General features: G+C 42.7%; 2 protein-coding genes across 5 annotated transcripts in view; one reads left to right on the top strand and one right to left on the bottom strand.

The window, feature by feature from the left end:
- The window catches only part of LOC133902491 (structural maintenance of chromosomes protein 6A-like), a 30,887-nt gene extending 17,221 nt beyond the window's left edge, over positions 1–13,666 (bottom strand). Inside the window, exons 1-7 of one of the 3 annotated variants that reach the window (XR_009906869.1) lie at positions 13,468–13,665; positions 13,241–13,346; positions 10,991–11,124; positions 10,152–10,207; positions 6,141–6,227; positions 5,307–5,627; positions 340–459 (exon numbers count right to left, since the gene is read on the bottom strand). Coding sequence is in view for 2 of the 3 variants with exons in the window: in XM_062344095.1 (XP_062200079.1) it covers positions 340–459; positions 5,307–5,627; positions 6,141–6,227; positions 10,152–10,207; positions 10,991–11,124; positions 13,241–13,346; positions 13,468–13,573 (930 nt within the window). In the remaining variant the exon portion in view is untranslated. Of the gene's footprint in view, positions 1–339; positions 460–5,306; positions 5,628–6,140; positions 6,228–10,151; positions 10,208–10,990; positions 11,125–13,240; positions 13,347–13,467 lie in introns of all 3 variants that reach the window. The other 2 variants (XM_062344095.1, XM_062344096.1) reach the window with 2 other exon arrangements.
- On the top strand, positions 1,768–4,515 carry LOC133902492 (uncharacterized). Of its 2 annotated transcripts, none has more exons than XM_062344097.1 (3): positions 1,768–3,654; positions 3,734–3,852; positions 3,942–4,515. In XM_062344097.1, exons 1-3 carry the CDS (start codon positions 1,791–1,793, stop codon positions 4,428–4,430), a joined length of 2,472 nt encoding a protein of 823 aa, XP_062200081.1. In that variant the 5' UTR covers positions 1,768–1,790; the 3' UTR covers positions 4,431–4,515. The 2 variants fall into 2 exon arrangements, with proteins under 2 accessions (XP_062200081.1, XP_062200082.1); XM_062344098.1 differs by having other exon boundaries at positions 1,768–3,618.
- Positions 13,667–15,728: the final 2,062 nt, after the last annotated feature.

Raw genomic sequence — 15,728 nt, forward strand, 5'->3', positions numbered from 1 at the left:
TGCTCGTATTAGCATATGTTACAGTAAATTTCTACTATTCCATGCAAGTGAATGATTCCATGGTAAGTAATAAAAGTAAGGTGGCAAATATCCAAGACTCAAAAGTGAGGCGCAGCCAGCAGTTTACACCAAATAAGAATTAGTGAAATGCAACACGTGTGGTGCAGGTAGGTACAGCGCAATTCCCTAAAAATCATAAGACAGTGCAAGTTTATATTTCTATTATGAAGAAAATCACATGCCGCAGCGACAGGGTTAAGAATATTTTCAGGTAATTATTGTGACATGTCAGAAACAAATCTCCAACAATACTGGACGCTATTTAAACCAATAACATACCTCACCAATGTCATGTTCCAGTTTTTCCTTCATCCTCCTTACTTCTTGTGTCTTCTCCACAAAAGATCTGACATTTTCCTTCTTCTCAATAAATTCTTTCCTCAGTTCCACCATTATGGCCTAGAACACAAGGCAAAATGAATTCAGCAAACAGCCTATCAACATTCAAGACCTCCTACACATCTAAAATATGAATTTAGCCAAGGTTATCATGGCGTCGCCATATCGTCGTTATGGCGGCGTGGCGGTATTTTGGACCTCGCCACGGCGACGCCATGCCGCCGAAAACTATGGCGTCCGCCACAGAAGGATGGCGTCGCTATGGCGTCGTTATGGCGTCCGGTAGCGTCACGTTGCATATGGCGGACGCCGTAAATCGGAAGGAGAGGATAAGATATTTAGAAGAGTCAAGTCCAGAACAGAACACCTTCTCTGCTCCTCTGCGCCGCATCCTCCTCCGGCGCCGCATCTTCCTCCGCCGGGGCGCAGCGGCCAGGATTTTCCTCCTCTGGCGCCGCTTCCTCCTCCGCCGGGCATCCTCCTCCGGCGCCGCATCCTCCCCCGGCGCCGCTTCTTCCTCCGCCGGGGCGCAGCGGCCAGGATTTTCCTCCTCCGCCGGGGCGCAGCGGCCAGCATCTTCTTCCTCCGCCGGGCCGCAGCAGTTCCTCAGTCGCCGGGGCGCTGCAGTACCTCCTCCGCCGGGGCACAAGCCCACAGGCTCCTCCGCCGGGCCACAGCCTCCTACGCCGGGCCACAGCCGTGCAGTTCCTCCGCCGGGCCACAGCCGTGCAGTTCCTCCGCCGGGAGCCGCTACAGCTCCTCCTCCACCGGGCTGCTGCAGTGCTGCACTTCCTCCTCTGCCGGGCCGCTGCACTTCCTCCTCCGCCGGGCCGCCGCAGTGCTACACATCCCTCTCTGCTCCCGTGCGCCGTGCTCCCCGGTATGTGTTGGCCTGTATGGCTGGTCACTCAAGCAATTGGTGTCAAAGAACAAAGATATGCTTGGGGCTTGGCCGGTCAGCCGCACCCGGCACCCCCTCTCTGTTTTGTGCATTCAGCCATTCACAAATCACCCTTACGACTGATTATGTTTAGGATAGGATACTATGAAGTAAGATCAAATAATTTGTTTGCACTAGTAGCTGAACCAGCAAAATATTTCCACCAGCAGGCAAATGCGGAAAATCTAAAGCAATGGAATCTGTAAGTCTCAAACAGTGGAGGCTACATATTATCTTAGAAATCTGTGTAATTATGTTTTGTTTCCGCAGAGACATAATGGTTGCAAATTATGTTTTGTTTCCGTAAATAAAGTGTTAAATTGTTTCATGGGAGCACCTGGTACCATATAAAATTACAACAATGGAGTCAGACATTCTGATCCTGCTTCATGTTTCTGAAATTATCTCTAGTTGCTGAAATTCTTAGTTGTTGTCACTTTGTTTTCAGAACATGGCTACTCAAGGGACTAGAAGTGCGGAGGCCTCGGACGCCGCATCAAATTATGATCCAAAGACTGATCCAAAGCGCAAGCCAGGAAGGTCAAATGATCCTGGATGGAAATATGCATTTTGGCCGACTATTGGTAATAGAGATCTCTTGCAGTGTTGCTTGTGTGATAGAACTGTAACTGGAGGAATTACAAGGCTCAAGGAGCATCTTGTGGGTGGTTATGGAGATATTCTGAAGTGTGCCAAAACCACACCAGCTATTGCTCAGGAGATGCAAGCTGCTTTGAAGGGCAAGAAGAGACCACTTCTGCTTGATGATGATGGAGAGCTTCAAGGAGAAGATGATGATGTGCTTGATGTGACAGAGGAGTCCCAAGATGCTTCTAGAAGCATTGTGCATCCTAGTTCAGGGACAGCTGCCAAAAGGAAACAATCTAGCTTTTTGAAGTTCAGAACACCAAAAGAGTCCAACACAAAGTCAGTCGGTTCAATGCTTAGGAGAACTCCAAAAGAGGTTGTGGAAGAAAGACATTCGAAGGGTCCTTCTCAGATCAGTATCCAAGCTAGCATGAGGACAAAAGAAGAAAGAGAAGCTGTCAACTTGGAGTGGGCCAGGTTCTTTTATGAGTGTGGCATACCATTCAATGCCGCAAATTCTAGGCAATTTGAGATTGCTATAGAGGCCACTGCACAATATGGTTCTGGGTACAAGCCTCCTACCTACCATGAGCTTAGGGAGCCATTACTCGAGAAGGTTGTTAAGGAAACAGATGATTTGAGGAAGAGGCATGAGGATGCATGGAAGCAATATGGTTGCACATTAATGTCAGATGGATGGACGGATAGGAGAGGGCACCATTTGATCAACTTCCTAGTCAATAGTCCGGAGGGGACTTTCTTCTTAGAGTCGATTGATGCATCAAGTGAAGTTCATGATCAAGTGATGCTAGCTGATTTGTTAGAGAAGAGAATAAGCGACATTGGCGTTGATAAAATTGTGCAAGTTGTCACTAACAATGGGGCTAACTATAAGGCAGCGGGAAAGCTTCTCATGGAGAGGTTTCCTACGCTTTATTGGACACCTTGTGCTGCACATTGCTTGGATCTTATGTTGGAAGATGTTGGAAAGTTGAAGGCATTCAAGAAGCCTATCTCACGTGCCCGTCATGTCACTACTTTCATCTATAGGCATGGAAGACTTCTTAGTGCAATGAGGGAGAAGACAGGTGGTAGGGATCTTGTGAGACCAGCAGCAACTCGGTTTGCTACCACATTTCTCACCTTACAAAGTTTGCACAAGCATAGAGATGCATTGAGATATCTGTTTACCTCTGATGATTGGACGAGTTGCAAACTAGCAAAGACAGAGGCCGGGAAAAAAGTGTATGATATTGTGCTTTCTAGGGAATTTTGGAATTCTGTTGAGGATTGCCTTAGAGCTTCTCTACCACTTATCATTGTGTTGAGGGTGGTTGATGGTGATGAGAGGCCTGCCATGCCAGAGGTTGCTTCTCTCATGAATCATGCAAAAGAGAGGATAAAGGCCGCCTTCTGTACTGAAAACAAGAGAAGCTTGCTCAATAATATCTTACAAATTATTGAGGGTCGTTGGGATAGGCAAATGGACACCCCGCTCTATGGTGCTGCCCTCTTTTTGAACCCAGGAAAATTCTATGCCATCCAAAAAGAGAATGATGAATATGTTGGGCACCTAAGGGGTTGTTTCAATGATGTGCTTGCACGAATGGTGGAAGATGAGACCCTTCGAAACAAAATTGAAGAACAATCCATGCTCTACGAAGATCAACGTGGAGGCATCTTCAAGAATTGTATGGCCCTTCAAACTATGAAGTCAAAGAACCCTCGTAAGTGATTTTAAATTTTAATTACAACATGTTATTTACACCTTAACCCGTAATATATGCATGTTTATTGTCAATTTAGTTGATTGGTGGCGTGCGTATGGTGGCCGATCTATTGACTTACAAAGATTTGCTAAGCGTATTGTTAGTCTTTGTGCTTCATCATCTGGTTGTGAGCGTAATTGGAGCACTTTTGAATTTGTAAGTGAAGTACTCAAGTTTCACATTTCAATTAGCAAAATTAATAATACATTTTTGTTAACTTCGCTTGCTTTTATGGTTGCTCGTAGATTCATACAAAGAAGAGAAACCGGCTAGAGCATAAAAGATTGAATGATTTGGTTTATGTTGCCTACAATCGGAAAATGACTAGTAGGTTCCAAAAACACCGTGAGGAAGCGGGTAAAAGCTATGATCCTTTGGTTATGGAAGACTTTGATTGGGAAAATGAATGGGTTGATCCAACGACCCAACCTCAATGTTCTAGTGCTTTGGACATCACATGGGACCAAGTTGATGAAGCAATTGGTGCATCACATGAGCTTCGAGGTCGTAACCTTCCTAGGACCTACGCTCGTCGTGCAAGACATATATCAAGAGTGGTTGAAGAAGAAAGAGTGGTTGAAGATGATGAGGAGGAAGGAGAGGAAGAAGACATCATTGTGGATGATGTTGATGTTGATGATTTTGGTGACAAATCAATGGATGCTACTGAAGATGATGCGGAGAACATGGATGCTTCAAACGATTTCGATGAGTTTGCATTGGATGACTTTTGAGAGATGAGAGATTTGAAACTTTGAATGATGATTGATGAGAGAGTGCTATGTCTTTTGTGCTATATTTACATTGCTATTTATCTTTTGTGCTAATATCCTATACTATAATGTTTCTATTCGCCACGTGTGTATGGCGTCGCCACGCCACGCGTCATGTCGCTGTAAAGCCGTGAAGGTGGTGGGTCGCCGCGCCACGCCACGCCGCCGTAACAACCATGAATTTAGCACATATTCCAAAACATAACTACCATGAACCCAGGAAGTAGGACAAATATCAAATAAACTGCTAAAACAATAAAACTTGAAGCACGGCATTCCCTTTCAACAGGTTAGTTGGTAAATGAATAAATGACTACTTGAATTGGGCCAGGAAAGAACCAAGTGCAGAAGTTTTAAACATGTTCAGAACAACAATGTTGCTAAGTATCAAGAGTTTTGGTGACACCTTGTATTATAAATTTACAATATACAAGTGCTAACTTGCTGATCCAACAAAAGAAACACACAGTACTAATCTAAATTCACTCCATTCATCAAAATAAATTTCATATATGATCATTCAAAATGCATTAAAACATGTCTCTTCATCGTCTGGTACTCTGATAAAATTACCAGTGCAAATAGAAAAACAGCAGTTCATAACATTCCTTGTCGTGAATTTATATTTGGTGGAAGACTGGCCAATAAAATAAAATGCTTACAATGGTACGGAATTGGAATTGAATTGATAATGGAATGGCATTACTCAACAAGAAATTGAATCTTAGCTAGCTAATCAAATATGGACATTGAGTTTTTAAAAAGTACAACGAAACATTGAGTTTTTCCAAGGAAAAGACAACACAAAATTGTTCCCAGAAAAAGATCTCAACTCACTGCATTTCGATCAATACGTTCTTGGCATGCAGGGATACGCTCTTTGAGTTTCTGAAGCTTCACTGCTTGTTCCTCAATTTGTTTGTCAACATCATAAACCCATGACCAGGCCAACTTTTTCTTCAAATTCTCAATCTCGTGCGCTATCTCTTCTATATGTTCCATATTCTTTATCTTCTCTCGGAGTTCATCAAGTTCTCTCAGCACTGGCCTAATTGACTTTTCCAGATCTTCAACAATAGAGTCTGCATTGTTCAGGTGTTCTTTTATTGTAACAAGCAAGTCATTTACTTGTTGAAGAAGAGTAGCCTTGAAAAAGAACTGCAACAAAACACAAGGTATAAGACGTTAAAAAACTAGAATAGTGTCAGTTGTCAGTTATACTGGAGGAGTACACAGCAGGCATAGGTATAAGGCACACTTATGGACTCAATTCAACAGCAATTGTACACCGTATTAGGGCTCAAGGTCATCTAAAATGGTATGGTACCTTCAGAAATTTGGCCTGTCAATAAATCAAGCACCATCATTCTCATGAGACAATGGTCTCTTACAGTCTAGCAAGAATGCTAATATACAATGTCGAAATCCACTGAGAGGCACATGAAAATGCATTCGACAATAGCAGACAGATAACTAAAAAGAAGAATGCTTCACGAAACCACTGCATAAAACAGCTAAAAAATGACCAAAGTAGTATGGGAATTATCCAGCGTAGGACTACACAAGCCCAGTGATGTTTATAAGGCACAGATGTTCCATTGTGTAAAATAATTGCAGAAAAAAACATGTTGCATGTGATGGTATTGCAAGAAACCTAATGAAACTGATTACCTTGAACTTGTCCCTGTCATTTCCTGAATGTAGGAATTCTCTGCTTTTGTCTTGACTCATAATTACACAAGGATTTTCAACATCAATCTGAAGAATCAAACAGATATGTCAGGATGAAGAAAAAATATATCAATTTATCACATTACAAATGTATTCTAGCAGAACAGGATACAGAAGAGCAATTAGAGATCTATAGAATGAATGCATGAGGAAGCATAGAAAGTGAGAATCTACCATAGTCTTAACTCCTAAGTATGATTGGCAAAGGTGAGAGGCCAGAAGATGTACTTGTGAGAAAAATTAGCGAAGGAGGTACTTCTCTAATTGATTGCGCACATGTATATACAAAGGCCTGCCTGACAAATAAGTAAGCACTCATACATAGGTACTCAACACCCCACATCATGGACTGATGCATCAAGGTGAATGGAAATTTAAGTGCCCACAGTTATACATATGAAGCACCTTGATGAGATAGGAGCACAACCTTTTTCCAAGCATGCATAAAGATACTCCATGCTGTCAAAGAAACTAGAAAGGATAACAGTTCACACTTATCTGCCCAGTAATGAGAAGCAACAAACACATTGTTGTGAACCTTGTTTCACATTGGGATAACTAAAATGCAGAGGAAGGTCAGACGGCATGGCTTGAAGGGAATTAGTGTATTAGAAGAGGGAGATAGACATAGATTGAGGAAATAGAACTAGTGGGGTTGAGCGATAGCCAATCATGGAGAAAGATTTATTTCTTGTGTATCCCACAAACCACGTATATAGCGATCCTTTTATAAGGATCCTCGGACTCTTCCTGAATTGAACCCAACTCCTAGTTCAATTGCTCCTAGCAAAATCATCCTGGGTAAGAATGCTTAGACTACTAGCATGTGTTGTGGATGCCTTCATCGGGAGGACATAACCAAAAGTGGCTGAGCTAGACATGACAGCAGCAACCAGAACATGAGATAACTCAGTTGGTTTGTTAGCTATACGGTTAATTAGATTTGGTCTGTTAGTTGGTTTGCTTAGAGGCCTGCTCATAAAAAGGCCATCGATTGTCATTAGGTGGGGATCAAGAAATAAACTCCTCAAGTTCTTGCCAATTAGAGCCTCCTACTGGGGAAGAGCCCTACCATGATGACGAGGGCAATCAAAGGCTCTATCGTTACTCCTTCCAATCCAAACCACAAATCCATCTTCTCCTCTGCTCCCCTCTCCGCTCTCCCCACAAACCGTGCCATATCACATGTTAGCACTCCACTTTCCCTAACATACTAGTAATACAACATGGACCCTTTACTTCCATAATTCTCTGTTAATTTTGTATAGATAGACAAATGAAGGATGATTACATCGAGGCACAATGGGCACTATATATAGAGGTGGATGAGGGAAACCCTAGACTAGGATATGACTCTTGTACCCTTAACACCCCTCCCCCCCCCCCCCCCCCCTCAAATGCAACGTGAATGCAATGATGCTGTATTTGAAGAGTTGACACTAAGCACTAGACTAAAAAAACATTGATACATCCGAAGTCCGATATTGAAGATGGCATCGAAGCATGCAACTCTTGAACAATGTCGATGTAAAACAAACTCCTCCACAAGTGGGTACTGCCTTCACGACCCGTACTTCAGCAAATACCTCAAATATGAATCTTGCTTTAAAGACTTTGAACACGACGAGAATAGTGAGATGTGTCAAATCAAGATGAAGGGAGAATAGAGAAGTCACTGTTGCAAGATGGCAATCAGTGAGACAATATCATGATGACGACAAAGACAACCATTGGTCATGCCGTGTAGCAAGATGGCTACGAAAGGGACCAAGAGGGCAAAATCGCATCGATGACGATGGAATTAGCTAAATCAACAGGACTCAGCTAATCACAAAACAAAAGAGGAAATTGGCTGACTAGCAGAATTTGTGGAGTCGCATGGCTAAGACGAACTAAAGGAATGCAACAGACTTGGATGGACTCAACGAAAACAAAGATTAAGATGCTAACAACAGATTTGGATGGAGCAACGAACACAACGGAAACATGACTCAACATACTGGAGATACTAGCAGCAGATTTGGATGTAACAAAAAAACTGTGCAGCAGTGAAAGAGGTTCAATGACAGTGAAAGCGATGGCAGCCCTGAGAGGCTGCAGCAATAGAGAGCGCGACAATGGACAACAACATAAGGACAGGAAAGCATAACGACTAGCGCGCGATGATGGCTCCCTGTAGCAGCATCACAACCACAAGTAGCAAAACACTACTAGAAGCAGCACCACATGCACCACCACCACCACGGAAGCGATGATGGACAGGGATAGATCCCATGACAGACAGTGCGATTGGAGCGCCGCGACAGACCTGACGGGCGACAGAGGATGGGCAGTGACAATCCGGCGTTGCTGCGCCATGACAGATAGGAAGCAACATCTCCACAACAATGGGCTAATTGCGTCGCAGGATGGGGATGACGGCCATTGACCCCAACGGCCAGCGGCTAGATTCCATCGGCGGGACGAGTGGACAATTGGCATCGACGAGCTCCGGTGGTTGGATCCAATCGGCAGACACGGCGGCGGCTGGATCCGGTCGGCGAACAATGGACAGGGAAGAAGGGAAGCCGCGACAAGCGGGTGGGACTTGACAAGCGGGCAGCGGGCAGACAAATCCCGACAGGCAGGCGAGCCACGGGAACTTGACAAACGATGCGTCCGCGAAGATTTAACAGGCAACGGCGGCAAGCGGATCATGACGAAAACTGGACGGCGGCGACATATGAGCCACAGGACGGGCGGCGGCGGCCACAGAAACCTACGGGCAGCGATGGCGGGTGAATCCCGACATCCTCCGCGATGGACGATAGCAGAGACAGGCGACGGGACAATGGAGAATAGGAGACATGCGACTGGAGAGAGAGGATGGATCGTTACTGGATTAGATCAAGATCTAACATAACCCTAACCAGGCTCTGATGCCATGTTAACTTTGTATAGATAGACAAATGAAGGATGATTACATTGAGGCCCAATGGGCACTATATATAGAGGTGGATGGGGGAAACCCTAAACTAGGATATGACTCTTATACCCTTAACATTCTCCTCTAAACTGCTAATTGTATTGGCTTCCAACTCATGCTGTCTCATGCATAATCAGCTCTGTTTTGCTCTCATCTGCTTCCTGCTGATTTGCTGAGTCTGCTGCCTCTGTAATGCTCCTATATGTGGACTCATGCTCAAAACAGACATAGTCAATGTCAGCTATGAGATGGGAGACAATAAGCACAACACACATGAGACTAACCATGTTTGGTTCAGACGGCGTAATACATAATATTACTGCATGCAAACCAACAGTTACTTGTGAGGACTCACGCCCATTGTTGCGAACTACTTCACAAAGTTATATTGTGGTTACATTGGAATGAGATGAATGGTAGAAAGTTGTGTTTAGCATGGAGAGTGAGACACATGGGCTGAAAGTACCGGTATCTTACGCAGAGTGCATATATGTTAGCAACAAAGGGGAGAGGAGAAGAAAGAAACAATAACATACAAATACACTATTTATATTAGCAGAGAAGAGTCGAAGACTAATGGTAGAGATTGCCCAGAGGCTACTAGATATTTAGTGTCAAATGAAAGTTTTACACAGTTCATTTTACGGAGGAATTTGCCCCAGGCTTCTTAAATTTGCAGATACCATCTGGACCTTCAATTAGCGTGCCCTATTACTTTTAATTTGAAGGTACACCTTTCATTCTTTATTTGAAATGTGTGCGATGAAATTAAACACCTCGATGACATTAGCACATTTTCCCATCTCGATGGTTTGGCAGTTATCGACTTAATAACCGTGTTTTTTACATTCTTGCTTTGCCTATTTGGGAATATCTAGCTAGTCAGCACGAAAGAAAAATAATAAAAGAGCAACTAAGCTTCTGAAACAAACAAGAGCATTCTAAGCATACCAACCATAAGGTCCATAAGCCAACAAGCAACTTACATTAAAATGTTCAATTATTTCATTGAGATCATCTTTGCGATGCGCCACCTTCCTCCCTGTTCCAGCACATGCAGACATTTAAAGTTGATGTAACACGAGAATTCTTGGAAGAACCGTATACAGTTAGTGAATAAACAAGAATGAATATCTATTCTATCAATTGTTTTGCTAAATTTACTGCCAATATTTACTTTCACTTCACATTTCAGACAGTATTCAGAATCAACAGCCATTATTATGTTCATGATACTGCAGTACTTCATTTCTTGCTTGATAGGCCTCTAACTATCAAATACATGGAAATGAAGACAGCATGTAAATACTGGTACACCTAAAGCTTATCTGACTACAGTTATATGGTGAGAAGGCAAATTTTCTGCAGTCATGCAAACATACACAGTAAAGAGTCTTGCATCAAGATTTAAGAGCGTGTAAACTTCTTGCCTACTTGGAAAGGAGCCACCAGGCTTGGGTTGTTAAAGTAGAAAAGAGCGAGATAACTAAGAATAGAAAAGATGCAATGGACCAATATTGTAAATTGATAGCCACAGCATAAAATAGAGATATGCAAAACAACCTTACCAATATGACTAAATAAATAAGAAAGGCAAGAAGCTAAAATTTAAGAAATATCAGAATACAAAAATGCAACTTAGATATGAGAAATCTGGGATTCTGACAAGGAAAACTACAAAAATATTGCAAAAAAGAATACAAGTAGAATGAAAACCTGCAACCAACAATTGGGCAACTTAGTGTCAACAACTTTACACAAGAAAATGCACTCAAAATTGAAGAACACAACCAACAATTGGGGAGGATAAATCAAGTGTCATTACCATGTTGATCCTTTAAAACTGTAGAACTACTTGACTCACTAATCCTGCGTTCCAATATAATTAAGTTCCCATATACTTCAGGCTTGAACGCATCTTCCCCATGGTTGTTGATATCAACAACAATTGCTGCATAGCTGCAATATAAATTGAACAAAGTATAAATTGCTGCATTGCTGCAATATATTACAATTGCCCTCAAAGAAGAGACACAAAACATTCAGTGAGCACTGTAAAGAAAAAAAGAAACAATATGCGTGGCAGATGCAGAAATCCACTCGATACATAAAATTAGTGCAAGAAATCTTAGTTTTGTTTCTTTTCAAATTCTTTATTGCAAAAGCCTCAAGCTTTAGGTGGATATTAGGGATATCTAGCATATTGTGTTTCTCCGTATTCGTAAGTCACATGTAACTGTACATATTAGCCCATTGTGAAGATATGTGGCACTCCCTGTTTCCACTATCTCTACATGCTATAGCCAATCGCTATTACTGTTCCAGTGCTTGTGACAATAGTGGTGCGAAATTACATCCATACTCTATAGTTCAGCATGAGGGCAGTGGATGGAACAGCTAAAGCTTTGTTGTATCCCACTATTTCAGAACATTGGTAAAACCAGAACCTGAAAGTACATTAGGTACAATCACACGAAGGCTAAAAGATCAAAGTGACCGTGAAATCAAAGCCAATGGAACAGCTGTTGTAGCCCACTATTTCAGAACATTGGTAAACCCAGAACCTGAAAGTGCATTAGCTACAAACACGCCAAGGCTAAAGAGCTGTAGATCAAAGTGACCATGAAATCAAAGCCAATGACACCTAATCCGTTGCAAGGATTGCATCTTCAAAAGTAACTCATGGCTATCACAGAATTGCGCACTCAGTAACCATAGCTGTTACAGCAACTCAAGTGGCCATCAATTCCAAATGATTATCAGCCCATAAAGACAAAGTTCCAAGTACAATTAAATACAACCCAATTCCATAAGATTAAAAACTTTATGTGGTTGATGGAGAACTCAGCCATTCTAACTAAAGATAACATGGTTAGGAGAAAATGGAAGGGAGATCCTACATGTTATTTCTGTGATCAAGCAGAATCAGCTAATCACTTGTTCTTTGAGTCTCCCATCAGCAAATTGGTGTGGGATCTAGTAGGGGATTGTCTAGGGGCTGATAACAGACCTCAAACACAATATTGGACCTGGATATCATCATGGCTGCCTCGTGGGGAAGCGTTTTATACTTTGGGTGTCTCTGCAATTTGCTGGGCTATATGGAAAGCGCGAAATAATGCTTGTTTCAATAAAAAGCTCAGCAAGCATCCTTGAGAGATAATATATCATGCATGTGCTTTTCTCCGGTATTGGGTAGGCTTGTATGGAAGTGGATTCCAGGAAACTATTCTGCTGGGCGTGGAGGCGCTACTGGCTGCTGCTTCCAGAGTGATGAAGACAAAGCCCCAAAGTTCAACCCCAATGTTGCAGCCAGCACCAGAACCAGCTGAAGACTAAGATGAAGAGAACGCTGGCAGTGGATGAACAGCAACAGAGCAATAGAGTTTATGTGATGCTGTTGTCTTGATCTGTAGACTTAGCGGTTTTTGTAATATTTCTCTCCCCTTTACCCCTGTACTCTGGTTGCCTGGTGGTTACTCGTCTGAATCACACGATCCCTGTGAGCTTTCTCCTTTCCTCTCCCCGTAAGTCTAGTTCTCTATCCTTTATCTAGTTCTCTGCAAACTGATCAATGTGCTTCCGTTTTCTCTTTGAAATGGAAATGGGGAAAGCTCGATTCGAGAAGAAAAAAAATACAACCCAATTCCAAATGCTTATCAGACCGGAAAGACAAACTTCTGTACGCAATTATTACAACATTGCACAGAAAGACTGCACCTTTCATGGAATTCCCGAAATTCATTGATGCCAAGTGGCCAAACACCACCACAGCAACCCAAAACAGGCAAAAGAAGCATATCTGTTGAAATATGCAGGCAAGACACAGGGCCTATATTGAATCAAATTAACCTCAAACCCTCCAAAAGTTATCACCTTGAACTCAAACCCCAGCACACAGGTAGGCATATCGACAGTTAACACTGCAACGCTTTAACGGAAAATCCTCAGAAATTCCTAGCCCTAAAATTGATTTTTTTTTTCTTTTACGGAAACCACCCGAAGATTAGATAGAAATAGATAAAGGATTCACGGATTATGGGGGGGGGGGGGGGAGAAAGAGGACGGTCGCAACCTGCAGCCGGTCTTGATGAAGTCCTTGAGCGATGCGGCGCGTTGGGTGTTCTTGGCGCGGCAGCCGAAGGCAACGCATAGCGCCGTGAGGATCGCGCTCTTCCCGCCTGCGAGAGAAGAGAGAAGAGACGGGCATCATTATCCACCAAGGGGTTGAGGAGGAATAGATATAGAGAAATGGGCGGGGAGCGGGCTAGGGTTTTGTGGGAGGGGGGAAGGGAGGCGTACTGCCGTTCTGGCCGGTGATGAAGTTGACGTGGTCGCCGAGCTCGATGTGGAGGCTGGAGTGGCACATGAAATTCTCGAGGCGGACGCGAGAGATCGTCCCCGCCATCGCCACCGAGCTTCTCCACTCCCTCTCCTCGCAGCTAAAGATTTTCCGGGGGTTGCGGGGGGGGGGTGTTTTCGGGCGGCGGCGGCGGGAGACCGCCAAAATGCCAAAATGAGCGCGGAGAGGAGTGGGGAACGGGGATTAGGGATTAATAATTCTCTCTCTTTTTTAACACTATTACAACAAAAATAAAAATTAGATAAAATGATCTCAAATTTATACAGAACTATCGAGATATATAGCATCATGACAAATAACAAAATCGCTTTTAGATAGAGTTTGCAACTTGGTTTTAAAATACAAATATGACTCAACTTTGAGTACAAATAAATAAGTCTATAGGAATAGATTTATTTCTACGACTATCTTTTTCGAATCGTCTTGCCCACGATACGGCTAAGATATTTTCGTACACCTGCAGGTATTACATATTGACGTGAATTCCCATCGTACGTCAATAGACTGATCAAAAAGTGCCTCCTCAATGCTTGGCCATCCTGCACATGTATCATATATATGTAAATGTAAATATATCTCACGTGTAAAGTATAGTAATATAACTTGAAATGTACATACAATGATGTGATAAAGTAATATGCTCACCGTGCAGATTGGCGTATGTAGCTTTTTACCATTCCATGCGCACATAAATTGTAAAACGAAAAAACCAGATAATAAATACCTACAGCAGAATGAATTGTAAACTATGTGTTAGATAAACATACTTATTACTTATTGCTTCTAGTGACATTCAAAACAAGTTACCCGTATATATCCGTTGGAGTGCCAGATGGGAGTATATGTTGCTATCTATAAATATCGTCATTCCACCCAAGGCGTGCTACTCTCATGGCAAGCATATAGTACTTGGTAATATGAATAATTTTATGTGCGTACTGCTTGTATGGCATATCTTTACACCAATCTGGAATAGGATTGGAGTCAAGTACGATCAGAGTTCTGTCCTCCTGATCGAACACAAAAGGCAAGAACATGCCATGTTGTGCAAATGGCATAAGAATCTGCAAAAAGGTAGGCATTAGGATACCGAAAACAACATCACCAATGGACAAAGGGAAGCAGCCTTACAAATTTGCAACGTGAGACATCATAGTTCATAAAAGTCCAACTTTGTAACGATTTGACCAACTCTCGAACATCGAGCTATTTTCTATACTTTGATTCTCGTCCAAAATTAGACAACATCTGAAAGAAAACAAAGATTTTTAAAATATGAGCAAAGAATGCTTACGAGAATATAAAAACTCGCGCAGAATTGCAGGTCCATATAGTGCTTTGAAACCGTATTCTTGGCACTTTTCAACATTTTGTGTTCCGTGTATGCGAGAATCCGAACACCCATGTTGAAACAAGCATTGGACATGGGTTGATCCATCTTTAATGATGCTTGGAGTTGCTGGACACTTAAGCAAATCAGGTAAGGCTTCGAACTTTGCACCCATTGTGTCCTGTAAAACGATCAATTGTGATTAAGAATATGAGCATCGAAATAAAGTACATTATATTGTTAATAAATGGAATATAAGAAGCTTACTCCAATGTCTTAGCATCATCAATTGACATGATATAGTTGCATACGACGCCTGTCAATTCTTCTTCGCCCATCGGCATGTCACCATGGAAAGGGCACACAATGAATACTGGTCTCTAGATTCATCGGCACTCATTTGCATTTGTCGGAGGATTAACTCCAGTCGCAGGGATCCCGATAGACCCCTTTTTAGATATTTGGCCGGGGGATAATCCTGAATACGTTCGTCGGAGAAATAAATGGGAATAAATGCAACAGCCAGTGGGGGGGTGCTGACCTAGTGCAAGAAGAAGTAAATGCACCGGAATTTAGACAGGTTTGGGCCGCACGGGGGCGTAATACCCTACTCCTGTATGGATACTATAACTGTCCTGAGAAAGTCCCTCAAGGATGTTGCGGGTTACAAGAATGTTGGTCTATCTAAGGGCTTGAGGCTCCTTGTTCTTCGGCTGGAACTGGGCTCAGCCTTCCTCACCGTGTTCCCTTGCGCTGTGCTCTTGTCTATCCGTTACCTCTAACCGTCTTCTTCAACTCTGCTCTTTTCTACTTGGTCTCTGTTTTTCTATTCTTCGTCTCTCTTTCTTTTTTCGCCTCTCTTGCTTCTGT

This window comes from Phragmites australis, chromosome 20, assembly GCF_958298935.1.
Source record: "Phragmites australis chromosome 20, lpPhrAust1.1, whole genome shotgun sequence".
NCBI lineage: Eukaryota > Viridiplantae > Streptophyta > Magnoliopsida > Poales > Poaceae > Phragmites > Phragmites australis.